This window comes from Sceloporus undulatus, chromosome 5 (assembly GCF_019175285.1).
Source record: "Sceloporus undulatus isolate JIND9_A2432 ecotype Alabama chromosome 5, SceUnd_v1.1, whole genome shotgun sequence".
NCBI lineage: Eukaryota > Metazoa > Chordata > Lepidosauria > Squamata > Phrynosomatidae > Sceloporus > Sceloporus undulatus.
This window is the reverse complement of record NC_056526.1, coordinates 104,128,998-104,149,293: the sequence shown is the minus strand read 5'-3', so window position 1 is coordinate 104,149,293 and position 20,296 is coordinate 104,128,998. Positions and strand designations below refer to the sequence as shown.

Below are 20,296 nucleotides of genomic sequence, written 5' to 3'. Positions count from 1 at the left end.
GTGTTAGGCTGCCACCATCACCTTTACAAGCTTTACAAACTTTTACCAGCTGTCAGTATGACCAGGGTATAAGGTTTGTTTAATCACTTTTGGCTCTCACGACTATTCAAATATTTTATATGGCAACCAAACAATAGACATTGGCGGGGTACAAACCGCCGCTTTGCGGCGCTCCCCCGCCACCGCCATTTGCTCCGCGCGGGAGCCGCAGCAGCCAAACCGCACGACTCCCGCGCGGAGCAAAAAAGAAGCTCCATTTCGGAGCTTCTTCTTGCGGCGCCTCTATGACGTCGCGAGGCGCCTGCCGCGGACTCGCGACGTCATAGGCGCCGCGACACGTCTGGACGCTATGCATCCAGTACGTAAAGATGGCAGCGCCCATGTAGAAGGGGCGCCGCTATCTTGTACGTATAGGATACGTACTAGGGTTAGGGGGGTGCGGAAGCACCGCCCCTTCCTAACCCTAGTACGTATCCTATACGTACTATATGGCGGTTTGTATCCCGCCCTTGTCATGAAAAGCAATTCTATAGTACAATTCTATGGCATACAGTATATCATTTGACTCTTCACCACCCACCAGCACATAAAAACCTAGTTATTTTATGTCAACAATATTAAAATGCTAATCTGTATATTTGTTGCGTGTCTTCAAGTTGTTTCCAATTTATGGCAATCCTATCACAGGGTTTTCTTGCCAAGATTTGTTCAGAGGGGGTTTGCCTTTGCCTTTCTCTCAGGCTGAGAGAATGTGACTTGCTGAAGGCCACTCAGTAGGTCTCCATGGCCAAGCAGGGATTTGAACTCTGATATCCAGTCGTAGTCTAACTCTCAAGCCATTACACCTACCTCATTTTTACTGTGAGAATAAGAGGGGACTTTTAAGTACATCACTGCTTCTTGCAGGGACGTAGCAAGGGAGGGGGCGTGCTTCCATTAGATACAATGAATGGTGTGTGCCGCCACGCCACCACACCCAAGCCCCATTATAATGGTGGCACTTAGTCTGGAACACCCCCCCCCTTCCCAAAATCCTGGCTACGTCCCTGCTTCTTTCATGAAAGGTGAGATGTAAGTAGGGACAACCTGTTTAGAAATTAGACTAGGCCCTGAAAGACATGGGTTTGAGGTCTTCCAAGACCTAGTCTAACCACTAACACAGTATATACACACAACAGCTTTTATCTATTAGACCCAAGTCAACTCACACCATAGATTAAAAGAAAATTCAGCTAAAAAAACAATTACAATAGTTTAAAACCCATTAAATATCCTTTCTCCTCACTCATATAGGATCTTTTACAATGTTCTGTTCCTAAATATCCTCTCCAACTCCTTCATCAGTGTCTCTTTCATCTTCTCACCACACCATTCCTAACCCCACCTTTGCTTCACATTTTCTCAGCCAATTTCCATTCATGTGTAATTGATATTTTGTCAATCATTCCACACTTCTCAGTTATATTACACACTCACATTACATTACATCATAACACATGTGGTGGATCTGTCTATGCCCAATTTTGAATTTCACCATGTTCTTTTTGGGGCAGCCCTTCCTCCCAAGGGCACACAGCCTTTGAAGGGGAAGGTTATTTATATTGTAAAGAGAGGAATTACACCATTCACTTTTGCCCACCTTTTGGATTTTGTATTTGTTTACAAGTTAACACTTTACTTGAGCTGTGAAACTCTTAATTTGAAATGACCAAGTTTCTTAGCCAACTTTCTAAGAGGGTTTGTTTATACAGCAAAACATATTTCCAGCCCTAGTCCACTGTCTAGAGATAAGAGTAGCCCACGATAATGTAGAAGTTGGCTATTCATCCTTTAAACCTTAAAGGTGTCAAGACTAATTTTAATTTGTAAGGCACCTTAAATACCAATGTTGGGGGAAAGGGTTAAATCAAAGTGATGATGACATTGACAATAATGGCACAGTTCTGTATGTGTGTACTTGGAAATGATTTCCACAAAATTCAATAGGACTTACTGCTAGGTAAGTGTGGGAAGAGCTGCAGCCTAAATTCATTTTGTACTCACTCAAATGCAGGTTTATAAAAATGTAAAAAGCATCCGCTGGGGGAGAGTGTGTTGGGCTGGTTATTGCTGAGATTGCAGTAGGCAAAGAGGATCAGTGTAACCTTTCCTATAGAATCATATCTCTAAGGAAGATTCCTCCCCATAGGCTATTTGCATTGGAGGTTGTTTTATTCATTTTGAAATGGTATAACTGCTGGTGAGATTTCTATACTGATGTACATTCAAGTATTAACTGGGCAGGTCAGTCGTTTAAACTAAGCAAAACATTATCAATTGTTACATTTGTTCACATAGCACTTATCCCTGTTACATTAAAAAGCAATCAAACTTCCAATGAAAGAAAAAGTTTTCTTGTTTCAAATATTTTAGTAGCAAAAGCACAGCAGAAATGGAAGGTCTGAGTTTTAATGTGAACTACAATCACACTTGGTAACCAAGAAAAACAGTGAACAGGACTGACCACCCACCATTCATGGTGTCCAGCTGCTCTATTACATGACTGTATGACATGCCAGTTCACCGGATGTGGCAGAAGTTATAAACTTAGATGAATTTATTCAAATCTGGATGGTTGACTGTTTCACTTAATTTCAAAGCAGGTCACTCTTCTGGAAGAATGGAATCCCAATGTTGCTTATCAGATTGGAAGACTGTATTTTAAAAGGAACAAACCTCTTCTACTGCCAAACTTAAGTACTGATTTTATATGAAAATAGAACCATATCCCACATGGGATTGAAGTATGGCATTTTCATAGCGATAACATCTATAAATTGAACATGTTTTTACAAAAAATAAAAATTCCCAGTTCTGTTTTAGGATGAGAAAAAAAGCTTTGATACCTTCTTGCTCCATGCCCAAACTACAGGGCCTCTGATGATGACTGCAAGGATGATTCATATGAGAAAAGGCATTCTTCTCACACATGGATCCTAGACCATTTAGGATTTATGAGAGCAGCCACTACTTTAAAATGTGCTCAGAAATGAACAGGGGATATTCAGTGCAGATTTAGGCAATCTTGGCTGCTCAATTTCATACTACCAAAAGTATATAAAACAACTTTCCGAAACAGTGCCATAACCAGTGCAATCAGAGTGATTTAATCTGGATGTGAACAAAATACATACAAAAATGGCAACATCTCCCTTTTCCTAAAAGGAGTGAACCATGGATTTTAATTTTGGCAGCATTTAAACTTCAGAATGATACAATACTACAGGTCAAAGTTTTAAGAGCTCAGGTTTCCAAGGCTACCAGTGGAGAAATACTAGATACAGCCCTTTCTTAAAATAAGCCTTACTTTATGGGGTTTGTTATTCATGCACATCAGTCTCCTCAATGATTGTGCACATTTGTTATTCTTTTCAACTGCCATCAAGTGATATGAGAATGATTTTTTTAACTGGTCAGTTTTGGTGTTAACTGCTGTCAAGTCAACTTTGACTTAGGATGACCCTATGAATGAGAGACCTCCAAGTCACCCTATCATCTACTGCCCTACTCAGGTCTTGCAGATTCATGGCTGTGGCTTCTGCGATTGAATCCCTTGATCTGTAATCCCTCAATCTGTCTTCCTCTTTTCCTACTGTCTTCCACATTACCAGTATTATTGTCTTTTCTAGTGCATCATGTCTTCTCTTATGTCTAAAGTATTATAGTCTCAATGTGAAGTCAAAGGCTTTCATAGCCAGCATCCATAGATTTTTGTGGGGTTTTTGGGCATGTTCTAGAACATGGCCACATAGCCCAAAAACCCCACAAAATCTATGATAGTCTCAGTTTAGTCATCTTGGCTTCTAGGGAGAGTTCAGGCTTGACTTGTATTGGGATCCATTTTTGGCCTTTTTTAGCAGTCCACAGTATCACAGAACTTTTCTCCAACACCATGTTTTTAATGAGTTTTGGATATACATGTCAAAAAATTCAGGAATGAAAGGGCTTCATTCATTGTTTTCATGGGTGTTCAGAGACAGAGCAAGCTCCTTGGATATGAATCTATTAGACCACTGCACATATCATTTATCAGTAAAAACCTGACAGCTCAAAGAAGCAAATATGCAAATTGCAAAAGTTTGATGCGAAGTGGAAGAACTGGTTATGAGGAAAGCTTAAAAGCAGCATTAACCCAACAGGAAAAAGTATGAGGCACTCATCTAACAGCTCTTTAGAAAAACAGCTATTGAATTATTTTTATAATATGATCTTACCCAGGAGTAATGTTGTGACTTACGTAAAATAACACAGACTAGAAATTAAGGCATGAAACTCATTCTAGAATTGGGAAACTGAATTAAATAGTGACTTCTAGTGAACTAGTAAGGTTATAGCTAACCAGAGGAGTAATTGTACATCACAGAAATCTATGGTGTCAAGCAGATGGACAAGAAAAAGTAGCCAGCAGCTGCTCCGCCCATGATCCCCACTCTCAGCCTTCACAAGCTATAAAGTGGCTCCAAAACACAGATGTCTAATCTGCTCCTTGTTCTGTTCTAGATCTAAGAAATGAATCGATGCCTGTCCCCAAAGCAGCCGGAAGCCACTCTATCTTGTGTGCTTATGTTTACATAACATTTTGATGAGTATAATGTATCTGTCATTCTCCAGAAAATATTTTCAGAAAATAATACTATAAATATTATTTTGAAAATGTAATTGCAGTTCTTGCTTCAAGTGTGGTAGCAAAATACTGGCACCAATTCCCTGTCTTGGATATACTGAAGGACAAAACAAAGCAAAGTTGGAAATAAATAACTTGTATGCTAAGAACTGTCCCTATTATTATTATTATTATTATTATTATTATTATTATTATTATTATTATTTAAAAGACCATGAAACTAGTACTGCAATCGTTGTGATTGCAGGGGAAAAAATTACACAATGAGCTGGCAAAAGGTAATCTCTCAACATCTTTTTTTTTAATGAAGAAGACACACAGTAACAGCTGACTAGGAAAAAGTGTTCCCATATGGAATTTAACTGGTGCCAGTGGAGAATTTGCTCCCAAAGAAAAAATAAGTTTAACAGATAATTTTTCTTCAAAACATGTTGGGAAGAACAGAGTCAAATTCTCTCGCAATACCTGAACTGACCCCATTACCTTCCCAAATAACACTAAAAACCTTACATCTTAATTGTAAAGAAACACTTGACATCACACATCATTTGGCCTTTTAACTGGTATGTGCTACAATGATTTTAAAATATAGTATAAGTTTTAAAAATTGTTGTTACCTCTCATCTACAACTTGAACAGATCAAAAAGCAGATTATACTTTTTAAAAAAAGACATAAACAAGGAAGAAGCAGCTATTTTAATATATATACTTCAGCTCTAAGAAGAGGGACTTTGCCATTAATTTATATTAAAATGTCATGTTCTCATTCCAGGGGATGGAAGGCAAGCTGCAGTTTAATGTAACCAGATATTGAAAACTGTTATTTAAGTCACAGCACTTTACATGGCATTTCCTTTCCTGCTGTTTTATTCATTAATATGTTGTTAAAAATAAACTACTCCCCACAAGTTAGCCACAGTGGTAAAAGCATCTGCCAGGCACACAAGACACACCACTTCAGTGTTCGGGGTTTTTAAAAAAATCACCAGCTCCAAACTGATGGGTCACTCTAGACCTTTCTACCCACATTACCAGCACTACAATAAAAACTTAAAATAGATGTTACAAGATGAAATTGGACAGCAAAAACATGCCCATTAATGTAATTAACTGATGATGCAATCCTATGCATCCTTGCCTGGATAGAAGCCCTTCTGAATTCACTGAGACTTAGTTCTGATTAAACTTTTATAGGAGAGTACATATTGTTAAAACTCCTTTTGTATTAGCAATAGCAATAGCATTTTACATTTCTAAACCTCTTCAAAGTGAACTAAGCACTGTTTAAGCAATTTACAATCTGTAAGCCAAGTGCCCCCAACAAGCTGGGTACTCATTTCACCGACCTACAAAAGGATGGAAGGCCGAATCAACCTGGAGCCTTGCAGAATCAAACTCATAATGTTGTGGCTGCAGTACTAGCATTTAGCCACTGCATCATGTTTAACCACTGTGCCATTTATTGTTATTATTTCTGTTGTTTCTGGCTACAACAATGGTCAGTTCCAAATTCAGCTATTTAATATGACTCGAGTACAATTTGATGTGTTAGAATTCTTGCCTCAATGATCCTGGTCTCTCTTACATTAAGGCAGGGACAGAGAGTTAGCATGACCTAGTGGTTTGACTATGACTCTGGAGACCAAGGTTCAAATCCCCACTTAGTCATGAAACCCACTGGGTGATCTTGTGCAAGTCACACTCTCAGCCTGAGAAGATGGCAATGGCAAACCCCAAATATGCCAAGAAAAACTCATGATAGGTAATAATAATAATAATAATAATAATAATAATAATAGTAATTTTATTTGTATTATCCTGCCTCTCCCAGGTGGATCAACATACAATATACAAATACAAATCACAACAATAAAAACAGCAATATAGTACAATAGAATATAAAAACAGATAACAATTAAAAATGATACTATCAAAGCGAAAGAGGAGAGAGATGTTTCAATCTAGGTCAAAGAGGTAGAAGAATATGTCTTATAAGAGATCAGGTGGATAAGCTCGCCGGAAGAGATCCGTCTTAATTGCCCTCTCAAAGGCCTCCAAGGAGGTAGTGAGACAGATCTCTTCCAGGAGACTGTTCCAGAGTTTTGGAGCAGCTGCAGTAAAGGCTTTCTGGGAAGTGGAAATTAGTCTGGTTGTGTGTGATTCCAACAAATTCTTCCCTGATGTTCTAAGAGTGAGGGGCAGATTATGTAGGGAGAGGCGTTCCTGCAAGTAACCCAGGCCCAAGCAATGTAGAGCTTTAAAGTTGATAACCAACACCTTGTATTGCGCCCGGAAGCTAATCGGCAGCTAGTGAAGATCTTTTAAAATTGGACTTATGTGGTCAAACCTTGATGAACCGGTGACAAGTCTGGCTGCCATATTTTGAACTAATTGAAACTTCCAAACTTGGTACAACGTCACCATACGTCAGAATTTACTTGAAGGCACACAATAACAACAAAAAGGATGAGCAGCCCTCCACATCAGCCCTACCAGGGGCAGCACACCACAGCCAGCAAAAATAGAAAGCTCCCCCAAACAGTGGCACCGGCAGGAGGAAGAAGAGGAGGAGGAGGCAGCAGGAAGAGGAGGAAGAGGAAGCAGTCCCTCTTGCCACCCACTGCAGTAAGAGCAGTGAGGCAGGCTTCAGACAGTTGGGGTGAGAAAGTGCCATTGTTGCCAATGGTGGCACAGCTACATGGCCACACTACAACTGAAGACAACGGGACTGGAGCATCCACAGATTGGGTATCCGCAGGAGGATCCAGAATGAATCCCCACAGATACCAAGGGCCAGCTGTATTTTTTTTTCATTATGAAAGCTTTTTTTTAGAGACAAGTAATTTGAGCCAAAATTTCTTCCAGCTGAGTAATATTTTAGAGATCAACATGGCCTTGGTTACTCTTATATCTACACCAAGAGCTGGACAAACTGGAACCCTATTGATTCTCTTGGACCTTTCAGTTTGAAGCATCATCTACTCTAAGTAGCATCCTTCTAAACTTTTCAGAAACAATGCATTCCAAAAATTCCAGTTCTAACTGGGGGGAAAAAATACTAGAGAGGCACACTGCATGACGTCTTCTGAGCTCTCATAAGATTTATTATGGAGTGCCACAGATTTCTTTCTATCCCTTATACTATTTAATATCTACCTGAATCCACATGGTAGGGTACCATCAGTTCTAGGGGACACAGTGGCTCAGTGGTTAAGATGCCAACTCTGATGAGCACAAGATTGGCAGGTTGGCAGTTCAAGACCCATACAACACGTGACAGAGTGAGCTCCCATCACCAGTCCCAATGTCTGCCAACCTAGCGGTTTGAAAGCATGTAAAAGTGCAAGCAGATAAATAGGTACCACTTTGGTGGGAAGGTAAAAGCTTTCTGTGCATCTCTGTGTTTAGTCATGCTGGCCACATGACCATGGAGGAGTCTGACAATGCTAGCTCTCTTGGTTTAATAACAGGGATGAGAACCACTCCCTACAGTTGGACACGACTTGACAATCACATCAAAAGGGAAACCTTTACCATCAGTTCTATTTCTCCTTTTTATCTTATTGGGGGCAACTGAGGATCTTCCATCCAGTAGTGTAGTGAGCTGAACTGTTAGCATCAACAACCACTCCCACAGCATTTTCAGGGAATGTAGCAGCATCATATGGCTCTGCACTACTATCATCCAGCATATCACTGTTTTTGTTTCAGGTTTTTAACTAAACAAAAGAATGCTTTCTTGAAATTATAGAACATAGTACTATAATATTCCAGAAAAATCCACAGTGCACAAAGAAAAAAAATCATGAGATTTATATAGTTTTGGGAGTTCTGCAACAAGGAGATAGGGGTGGGTATGTAATGACTTTTTGCTCACACTTAACCAAATCAGGAAAGGAGGAGGATGAGAACAGTTAAATTTACCTGCAGATGTGAGACACAAAAGCACAATAATTTAAGCAGCATGTTTTGTTTAATCTTATGTAAGACAGGGAGATGGCTCTCCCCTGATTTGAATTGATGGAAGATCCTGATTTGAAATTGGGAGCTTATAATGACAATTTAAGAATCCCTATTCTGAGGTGCATGCTTTCCAAGAAAACAAATATTCAGTTCATTTTTATAGAAGGATGAAACTAAATCTCCAGTTGCAGGAAACATACACAGGGGCTATGGCATTAAATCCACAAACACCTAAATTAATTTTACTATAAAGACTTCATCACCTGCCAAAGACATCTCATCCAGGTACTAGGCAGGGAAATGTTCATAAACTGCATCTTGCTCTCTCAATCCTGATCGATCCTATGATAAACTTGGCAAGTGGGCAAGTAGGCAATATACATTTTGTGGATTACTAAATTATTGTAGCTTATCTGCAGGGCACTAATATAACAACATCTTACCTGTCAACAATGACTCCACACCACTATCCAATTTCTGAAGCAGTTGGATAAGATGGATAGATTCATCAATGAGACCCAAATTTCTGTTATGAAAGGAGAAGAAATAAATGTTTTAAACATCAGCTAAAGCCCAAAATTTGTAAAACATAGCATAATATAACAGCAGGCTCTACTAGCAGTTATTGATGAGTTTCCCTTATGTCAAATTTACAGAAATTAAGAGGCATATGGTTTCTGATTTGCATAAAATAAAAAACATTTTAACCTTCTAAAGACCCTATGAAGGCTTTCTCCAAAATATAGGTGTGTCTACCTTGCCTTTCTTCACTTATCACTTTTCATCTAGCATCTCACTAAATGTCCTCTGAGGTTTCTATTGAAGGACTCAGGTTGAGTTCCTGTAAACCTAAACAGAAAAGAGTGAACGCAACAGCTTTTTCTGATGACCCAGAAAATATGTACCAAGTAGCTATTAGGCAGCTAAGTAGTTCAGAGGCAGGGGAAGTGACAATGATGAGGACTCCATCAGGGACAATTGCAGTGACACAATAGCTATCTCTAAAGGATGTTGCTTCAGTTTTCTCCTAAAAAGAGAACTGTGTGTTTCCATGCAGCAGCAGAGACCTTGGCAAATGATCTAGACTGAAAATTCAGATTGATTGGGAGATTAGTCAGGAAGTGCCTAGCTAACCAAAATGAATCCAAATCTGCAAGACCAGACAAACTACATCCTAAAGGAACTTACTGATCCCTCTCTGTACAAACTGCCATTATTTTTCAGAAATCTTAGAGAACATGCATTTTTATCAAAAAAGATTAAGTGCTATCAAGTCGACTTTGATTTATGGAAGAATTATGAATGAGAGACCTCCAGGTCACCCTATCATCAACAACCCTGCTCAGGTCTTGAAGATTCAGACAGTGACTTTCTTGACTGAGTCTAGCCATCTGTAAGTTGATTTTTCCTTTTTTTTCCCCCCCCCTACTGCCTTTTACCTTACCAAGTATTATTGCCTTTTCTACAGAGTCATGTCTTCTCATGATAAATGCAAAGTACAATAATCTTAAAGCAAAACAGATTACAGAAATAATCCATCTTGAGTCCACTTTAACATTCTTCCCTAACAATGGCCCATTACAGATGGGCAAAATCTGGCATGGCGGCGGTGGTACTAGGGTTAGGGAGTGAGCATCATGCACACGCTCCCTAACCCTAGTATGTACTGGCAGCATCAAAATGGCGGTACCAAAATGGCGGCACCCTGTCTACATGGGCGCCACCATTATGACGTGACAGACACATAGCATCTGCACGTCATGTCGCGCTTGTGACATCATGAGTGTGCCATGTGCACACTTGGGCATCACAAGCGCGACTCAAAAAGAACCCGCTTTTTGCGGGTTCTTTTTCTGCCTGCGGGAAACCTCGCCGTTTGGCGGCTGAGGCTTCCCTCCGGTGGAAATCCAGGCACCAGCAGGCCGCCCTTTCTGGACAGTCTGTTCTGCGCCAATGTCCTTGGTTTTAATCCAGAGTTCTTCTAGCTCCCAGCCAATTAGGCTGAATAGTGAAAATCTATTTTACATTAGCCTTAAATTCTGTGGGAATATACTTCAGGTTGTATTTTGGCAAGATACTTGGTTTAGTGTTCTCAACTTCAACTTTTGTTATAAACATTTCATGGTATGTATCACAATTTGCTCCTGATCTTTCAGTTAAATCCTTTCAGTTCCAACACAAATTCTGGACCGAGTAACTCCTGTCTCAATTTCTGGAATAAAATATTTTATTTTAATTACACTAAAATGTTCTTTTGGTTATTGGGAACTGGGTCCACTGATCCTGAAATTGGCACTATTTCTATTTTCATTGTAGACTGTCTCATCGTAGGGTTTTCATGGCAAAAGAATTTCTAAAGGTTTACCATGCCTCCTTCTGTGTTGTAATAACGAGTGGCACAACTGTAGTGTTTAAGACATGCTTTGCCGCTACTGCTGCTACCCAGTAGCTGTACATGTTGTCTGGTTCCTCAGCAAAAGCCTTTCTGATATGGGAGACCCTACCAGTAGTACTGCTGTCACCAACATAGCCTCTTGCCTCACAGAAGTATGTATTCCTACCACCACGGAAAGGTTCACAAGGTTTCACACAGATGTCAGAAACAAATAATCTGCTGTTTATATATCAGATGTGAGCACATCAAGATGAAGTTAATTAATAAGGAAAGAAATATACAAGTTGAGTCATCCTTATCCAGAATTCCAAAATCCAAAATATTTCAAAATCCAAAATGGGTGGCTGAGATAGTGACACCTTTGCTGATGGGCCAATGTTCACAAACTCAAAATTATGAAAAATATTGTGTATAAAATTAGCTTCAGGCTATGTGTATAAGGTGTCTATGACATATATAAATGAGTTTCATGTTTAGACTTGTGTACCCTCTCAAATTTATCTCATTATGTATATATAAATATTCCAAAATCCTAAAAACTCTGAAATCCAAAACATTTCTGGTCCCAAGCAACCTGTATGTATGTATGTATATATTTATTTATTTAGTCTATTTCAAAGATTAAATCAAGGAAGAACTCAACAGAGTGAAACAAATGGCTGAATTTAAGCATTAAAATTATGCAAGTTCATGCCTTCTAATGGGGGCCACAACTATACCTCATAACGTTCTGATTATTGGCACACTGAACACAGGCATTTCGAAGGCATCTGAAACATTCAGACAGCAGGAGCAAATAAGAATCTAGATGCAGAAGTGTAGTGGCATCCTGACAGGCCCCGTCGATTTCATTTGAAACTTTCCTCAAAATTTGCAGGAGGTTTTGGAATAGGTTCTCAGTTGCTGTTTCTCTGAAATATAAAATAAATGTGAAATAAAGCAGACAGTGTAAACAGTGCATGACTGAAACATCTGTACTGTACAAAGCTAAGATCTTGTTAAACAAAAAGATTATCCAAACTCTTTCATATTTTGCCTTAATGCAGTTGACACTGGTTTAACTGTCATGGCTCGATGCTATGAAATTCTGAGATTTGTAGTTTTGTGAGATATTTGAACTTCTTAGTCTGGGCTCTGGTGTAACAAATCCCAGGATTCAATGGGATAGAGCCATGACAGTTAACGTGGTGTCAAACTGCATTGATTCTGCAATGTGGCAACAGTCTGAGACTACCAGATTCCTAAAACTATGAAAGGGTGTCTTAAAAATGCATGTTCTAGGTCCATTTTCATATTTTTGACCTAGAGCTAAATTTTTAAGGTCCACCTAGGGCATGATCTGAATGTACAAAGCACCTGTCACAAATAGGGCATCCAAGCAGTATCCTATCCAGACCTAGCAAGGTTGCCATATCATTCTCCTTATGATAAAAAAATATATAGATCTGGACAATGCCTGGATTAGAGACTGGAAAATAAGTATCTCATACCATGTCAGTTTATTGGTCCATCTAATAGACCAAGTAGGAGGGAATGGCGGGGAGAGGGGGACTAGATCCTTAATGCAGTATTTCAAAATTTGACTTCAGTTGACCTAGTTCATTGCTCAAAATTCAATCTCCAGCATTGCTTATATAAAGTCTATCATACTCCTCTGTACTTCTTCTCTATGTCAACTAAGAAATCAATGGACAAAAACAGATGGCCCTAAAGAGGTGGCAACATGCCACTCCTTTGTGTGCCGGATCAGGGCTGCTGCAACCACATGCCCCGGCCCTGATCCGGCCTTTCCCTGACGCAAAAGGAGTGGCAGAAAGCCCTTCATTTTTGCACCTGGGAAAGGGTGGTGGCATTTCTTCAGTGTTTCTTAGGCTGCAACATCTAAAGCCATGCAGACACCATGCCCCCACACCACCATGAAGCCAGCTCTTTTGGCCTGTCTGTACCGGCAGAATGTTTCACCCAAGACAAAAGGCAAATATCTGAACTGCACCTGGCCTCTTGAGTTTTCAGACATTGAGACCAGCCATTGCTTCTTTGTTCCCATACATATTGCTAAGTGTACATTGATTATCTACAAGTACAGTATACCAATGTTTTATTCAGTCTAATGTCCATATAGACGAGACACATGAGTGACTAAAACAACTGATCTAATTTTTAGATTTTTCTGTTTCTTCCCTGTCTTCTGCTCTTCTGTACCACCTGATGAAGAATTCTGGAGAACCCAAAAGCGTTCATACCTTTTTAGCATTCTGACTAGTTCTAATAAAGATATTGTACAACTATGGGTTTGAGTCTCTGTGTCAACAAGCATGGCTAACTTTTTTACATTTGTTTTAAATGACTGTGATATGTATCTCCAAACCTCTGATAAGGCATGAAACATACACTTTTGGATGAAAAGTGCATGCACGCTCACAGTGAAAAGGTTTATCATCTTAATATGTGAGAAGGAGACGTACCTGCTTGTTGTGTGCCTTCGAGTCATTTCTGACATATGGAGACCCTAAGGCAAACTTATCATGGGGTTTTCTGGGGAAGAAAGTGTGTGATTCACCCAAGGTCTCCCAGTGAGCTTCCATGGCCAAATGGGGAAGTGAACCCTGGTCTCTGGAATCTTAGTCTGATGCGCAAACCACTATGCCACACTTACTCTTGTACCAGACCGTTTTTTCCCCAAGTCACTGCATAAATTACTTTTAGAGCAGCATTTCTACATTACATTATTTATTATTACTTTATTACATTAATCAATTGCATTCGGTATAGAAATACAGCAGCGGTGCCTGACTTTAGCAGAAAATGATTGGATGCATGTAAGTGAAATGTCATGTGAAGGGACTTACTGAGTCAGTGTCTGAGATAAGTGCTTTGGGCTCACCATTCTAAGGAATCAGGGTGTAATCCCATAAATCCAAGGGGCAGGTATCTCCCCAACAGCAGCATGGCAAACTGTTTCACAGCAATTTGTAGTATATGGAATCCAGCATCTTACCAGGAAAAAGAAAATCCCACTATGCTAGTGGAAATCAGGCCCCCTGCCTTCAGCCTAAGCCTCTCTCTGAATTAAGGGCGTACCAGTTTTTAAAGATTATTCTGTCTGGATATTGTTTTACAGTGGCCTGTTACAGACTGCCAAAATAAAGCTGCTTCGGGTCTCTTTGGAGGTATGCTATTTAAATGATGCATGGGTCCTAAGGGTACGGAGGTCGCGCCAAAGCCACAACTCCATTCCTAAGCATTGGAGTGCAGCTTTGCTGCAGCTTCCAGATTCTTAGGATGCATGCATCATTTAAACAGCATACCTCCAAAGAGACCTGAAGCAGCTTTATTTTGGCAGTCTGTAACAGGCCAGTGATTCAGAAATACATATTTTCTGAACTTCAGTATTCAGCCTCACTTTTTAGTGAAAAGGATGAGTTCATTATCTACTATAATGTGCATTGAATGAGGAATATGAATAAACATTGGGCCTAATAGGATGGAAAGTCAATAACAAAAATGGAGGAGAGTGTTGTACTCTGCCTGTGGAAAAGTCTGTGAAAAATGTGAGGATTTCATAAACTAACCAATCCATGTGCATAATCAGCAAGTGGAAACTATACAAAGTAAGAAGACAAAGTATGAAACGCACTTTGTCTGCTATATCACTATCATTTCAGGAATACGCATGACCAAGCAACATGCATCTTCCATAATGGCTGCTATTTCTTTTCTGGCATGCTATTATTTCTCAACATTCCCAGTTCATTTCACAATAGTAGCAGCAACACTGCAGCATGTCCCAAAGTCCACACAACCTCCAACAGAGTAGACACAAAGAAATCTTATACCAGTTGTCCCTTTAAAATGTTTCCATCATGTACAAGACATTTAAATGTTTCATTTGCAATCTTTCCTTTTCTGGCCCTGTTTCTAATGCTGTAACACCATTATAGAAAAATGAAAAATCAGAAAGAACCAAGTGCTCTTTTCTGCTCAGCTGAAGAAAATTATCCCAGGAATTTTAGTCAAATACCTTCAGACCATTAAAAGACCAATGTTATAAAATAAAATTGTATTAAATTAGCCATAAAATACCTTGGCCTTCCAACAGAGTCTCAAGATGAGAAACTTTCTTTGGCAATTAATCTTGTGCTCATTTAATTTGTTTTTCTGCACCACTTGTTTTGAGAAATATTTTTGGATACTATCATGAAAATTACAGGCTGCTATTTCCACTTTGCTACAATAATGATCAAAGACCACAGCACAGACTGTTTCTACTCAATAAACACGATTTGAATCACAGGGGTCAAAGCTGCCCACAATGCATTTGCCATTCAGCAACATAGCCATGTTAGCCCAGAATATTAGTATGCAAAGGGATCTTGTAGCACCTTTGAGACTAAGCAAAACAGCTTGTGGCATAAGCTTTCATAGACTAGGGATGCATCCACAATGTAGAAATAATGGAGTCTGACACCACTTTACATACTGTAGCTCCATCCTATGGAATCCTGGGATTTGCTGCTTATAAGCTCTTTAGCCTTCTCTGCCAAAGAGTGCTGCTGGTGCATCACAAAACTACAAATCTCAGGATTCTGTGGGATGAGGCCATAGCAGTTAAAGTGGTGTCAAACTGTATTATTTCTACTATGTAGATGCACCCTAAATCTACTTCCTCAGGTGCATCTGAAAAAGTAGACCAAAATAAAGCTGCTTCGAGTCACAGTGGAGATATGGTGTTTCAATGATGCATGCGTCCTAAGAGTCCAGAAGCCACACCAAAGCCATGCTCCAGTCCTTAGGGCTGGAGCATGGCTTTGGTGTGAGTTCTGGACTCTTAGGACGCATGCATCATTGAAACCCCATATCTCCACTGTGACTCAAAGCAGCTTTATTTTGGCTATCTGTAACAGGCCTTTGTTGTTGCTTTTTATACTTTATAATAAGTAAATATTCCTGAGAAACAATCGTGTAATTTGAAGTATAAGAGTATAAATAACTGCTCTTCTTCCTTAAACAATTCCCCTGCACTGAATTTTTGATCATCAGCTGCATAAAATTCACATTCAGTCTCTTTCACTCTTAGTGGATTTGAATTTTTTTTGCGTGTGTGTGTATATATATATATATATATGTGTGTGTGTGTGTGTGTGTGTGTGTGTGTATATATATATATATATATATATATATATTGCATCCCTCAAAATTGGCAAAGTGCTCCACAATTTAAAAGAACAATACAATTAAAATCATGCCAAAAATGAGTATTAAAATAGAATTAAATTATTACAATATTAAATCACACGATATAAGATTAAAATGCAGTTTTTAAAAGATAAAAGCTCTTTTTGGACCCAAAATATCATTTCCCCAATTTCAGTTGAACAACTGGAGAAAATATGGGGGGAAAGTTTGAAATTTACATTGAGTGATGGCTTGAGAGGAAAAAAATTATAAAGTGATTTATAGATAGTATTTAACACCAGATAGATTATCAAAAATGTTGAATAATTCAAATGATTGTTGGAAGTGTAAACAAAAAGCTGGGACCTTTTTCATATGTGGTGGACATGGAAATACTGGACTCTGAGTCATAAAATGGTGGAGGACATTTTAAAAATAAAAATACAGTTGAAACCAGAGACATTTTTACTTGGATGTTGGATCGTCAAAACAGAGAAGAGTTATGGTAGAACTTTGCAATATACTTTACTGCAGCCAAACTTGCAGAAATGAAAGGTAGCTGATGTACAACATGAGAGGGCTGGCTGACCAAGACAGTTGAACTCATTGAAATTGACAACTTGACAGTTTTGATCAGGGAGAAGTCCTTGACAAATTTTTAAAAAAGATTGGGAAATATAAAAGTCCATTTTACAATCATATTGGAGGTATACATCAGTTTCAGGTTTTGTAAAATGAACTGAGATTGTTTATATAGTAGATTCATAAAATCACAGAACCGTAGAGTTGGAAGAGACCACAAGGGCCATCCAGTCCAACTCCTTGCCATGCAGGAAATCTCAATCAAAGCAATGTGAAGTCAAAGGCTTTCATGGCCGGCATCCATGGTTTTTTTGTGGGTTAAAATAGCTAATAGGAATAGCTAATAGGAAACAGCGCTAGGCCCTTAATACACCTGCTGCTTCTCCCTGTCACTATTCTCCCGAGACACTTTTCTTCAAGCTGGGCTTGTTTTCACTGTTGGAAAGAGAAAGGATGTTGTTTGAGAAAGCAGAGACTGGTAGCTGACAAACATAGCATACGTTGCTTGTCATGCTAACAATATCTGCTGACATTCCCTCTTCTAGACAACCATTAAATGGACAAGAACCCCATTCCTTATTTTACTTGGCATCCTGTGATATTTATGATAGCATCCTATATTTCTGAGCATAGGGCCCAAGAGCCTATACATTTGAAGCATACCATAAATATACACTTGTGTAGTTACACTGGCTATCGCAGTTGCACAGCTGATCGTTCAGGAGGCACTATATAGGTCATCCCTTGCATAGTGATCAATTAGTTGGCTGTTCATCAAGTCAAAAGTGTGCAAGAAGATGGGACTTGTACAGCCCCAGAGAAAGTACAACTGTTTGGATAATTAAGAGCTGAGGCTGTTAAATGGGACTAGTTACAGGGATCGTATAACTCCCTGCTCTAACAGCTCTGCTGGATGCCGGTCTGTATTTAGGCACAATTCAAAGTGCTGATTATGACCTATAAAGTCCTATAGCCCAGGCTACCTGACAGACAATATCTCCCCATTTGAGCTTGTTGGATCCTGAGGTCCTCAGCAGTGGCCCTTCTTTCAGAGCTAGAAACATAGGCCTTGTGGGTCATCAAGTCCAACCCCAGGGTCAGTGCAAGATTTCCAGCTAAAGCATCCCTTAACAGGCAGCTGTCCAGCCTCTTTTTGAAGCTGTCAAGAGAAGGAGACCCCACCACCTTTCTAGGTAATTGGTCCTACCCTCTGAGGCAGCAGAGAACAAACTTGCTCCCTTTTCTCTGCCATAGCCCTTGAGTTATCTAAAGACTACATGTCACCTCACAGTCTTCTCTTCACCATGCTGAACATGCCTGGCTTCTTTTAACTTTTCCTTATATGTTCTCCATATCTCCTATCATGCCTGCTGCCCTTCTCTGAATCTGCACCAACTTGCTATATCCTTCTTAAAATGAGATGCCTGGAACTGAATGCAGTACTCCAGATGAGGACTGATCAGTGCAGAATATAAAGGCTCCATCACATCCCTCAAATTGGAAACTGTACTTCTATTGATGCAGGCTAAAATAGTGTTCTTTGATGCAGTGTCACACTCTTGTCTCATATTCAAATTATGCTCTCCAATAGTTCCAAAGTACATGTAGTACTGCTGAACTATGTATCCCCATTCTATACATGAGCCTTTGGTTTTTGTGTCCTAAATGTAGAATTTTGTATTTGTCTCAACTGAATTTCATTTTATAAACATCTGCCCAACTTTTTTGTTTAATAAGGTCACTTTGAATTCTCTTCTTACTTTCCAATGTGTTATCCACCCCACTCAATTTTGTATCATCTGCAAACTTGATAATAGTTCTCTCTACCCACTTATCTATCAGTCATTCTTTGTTATCTAAATCATTGGCAAAAACGTTGAAGAGTAATGGCTCTAGCACAGAACCCTGTGCCTCTCCACTAAAGACTTCCTTCTAGTTTGAATCATAGCTATGGATCATAGCTCTTTGAGCACAGTTTTCCAACCAATTATGGATCCATCTGATGGTGTTTCTGCCTATTCCATATTTTTTAAAAGATATTTTTATTATAAAACAACATCTATGATAAAAGCAACATATACCCACACATTCTTCCCCACATCAACAATATTAAGAAAACAGTCACGTTGACAAATATTTAATACAAGACAAATATTTAATGATGATGACAATGGTGATTATTATTATTGTTTGGTATTTGTTGTTATCAATAACAATAATAATTCACCATCATCATCATCTTATATCCCATACCCTTTCCCACAAACTGGGAGTCAAGGGGACTTACAAATTAAAATGATTACAATATAGTCAAAAACATACAAAAGATTATTATTTTCATGGATTTATACTTTAGCAGCTGTCTTATATTGGGGGCTAAGTATTAATAATTTGCTGTAAATCCATGCTAGATATTTCCATCTGCACAGATGGAAAGTATGCATTCCAGATACTGTTTGTCTTTCACCCAGATTCTGGTTTACTATATCACTGCAAGCAATCTTTTTGAAGTGTTTGTGCTGACAAATGTTGATTGCGCTTTTTGTGAAGGACTCCTGCTGGCTAAATAAAACATGGATACAATGTGTGGAAAGGACCTCAAAAAGTGGTTGCATCAGTTGATGCTGAGGGAGGAGCAAAGATGGGGAAATTATGTCTGCTGGATATCAGACGGTCACTTGACCTGTTGGATTTCATGTTGTCACTGGATTTGTTAAAAGCACATAAATGCTTTAACAAGAAAATGTAGTAGCAGCCCTATGTAAGGATAGTTGTAAGATACCATGGGTATTTTTTAAACTATTAAATACCATGAGCCTGAATGGGTGAAAAATATATATCCAATACATTTATTAGTTAATGATGGTGATGATGTGGGGAAAGTTACATCGTTCAGAAAGATGTGGAAAAATTTTTATGTGTTATTTCTTGAGGCTGTAATCTGATAGAGCTGGGATTGGGAAAATGTCACTTATGGCCTTGCATGGAGTCTCCAGGGCTGCTATGGGGTGCCCACAGTGCCATTAAGAAAGAATGAATGAATGAATGAATGAATGAATAAATAAATGTCCCCATAAAGTTCCCCGTATGGCATGAGCACTATTTTACCATGAGTTTGCCTATCCCTGAGTTGTAGTCCCAGAAGAGGAGATTATTATTTTTTGCAACAGAAAGTGATTTTGCTACAAAAAGTGACCCAGAAGTTGGCTTTCTGTTGGAAATGGCCTCTCCTAGACCTAGATGACCCTGAGAGGGTAAAATTCATGATGAAATTGTCCCAACATCTCCTGAGGGTGTTGGGAAACAATTGGGGACAAAAAATAAGGGTGCAACAGTCTAAGGCAGGGGTAGGCAACCTGCGGCCCAAGGGCTGGATGCGGCCCGGCGAGGCCTTGGGACCGGCCCCAGCCTGGTCCTGCCGCCGATTGCCGCCGGGGCCTTTGGGGGGCAATTCTTTATAGAAGCCTCAGAAACATGCATTTATATTAACATTTTTTTAAAAATCAGCAAATTTTTT

The 20,296-nt window shown here is 39.3% G+C and overlaps 1 protein-coding gene across 1 annotated transcript in view; it reads right to left on the bottom strand.

Moving 5' to 3' along the window:
* The window catches only part of ATXN10 (ataxin 10), a gene marked incomplete at its 5' end in the record, with an annotated part of 103,964 nt that overhangs the window by 48,453 nt on the left and 35,215 nt on the right, over positions 1 to 20,296 (bottom strand). The window contains 2 exons of the mRNA XM_042469656.1: positions 9,071 to 9,153; positions 11,742 to 11,933. Of these exons, the coding sequence (XP_042325590.1) occupies positions 9,071 to 9,153; positions 11,742 to 11,933 (275 nt within the window). The remainder of the gene's footprint in view (positions 1 to 9,070; positions 9,154 to 11,741; positions 11,934 to 20,296) is intronic.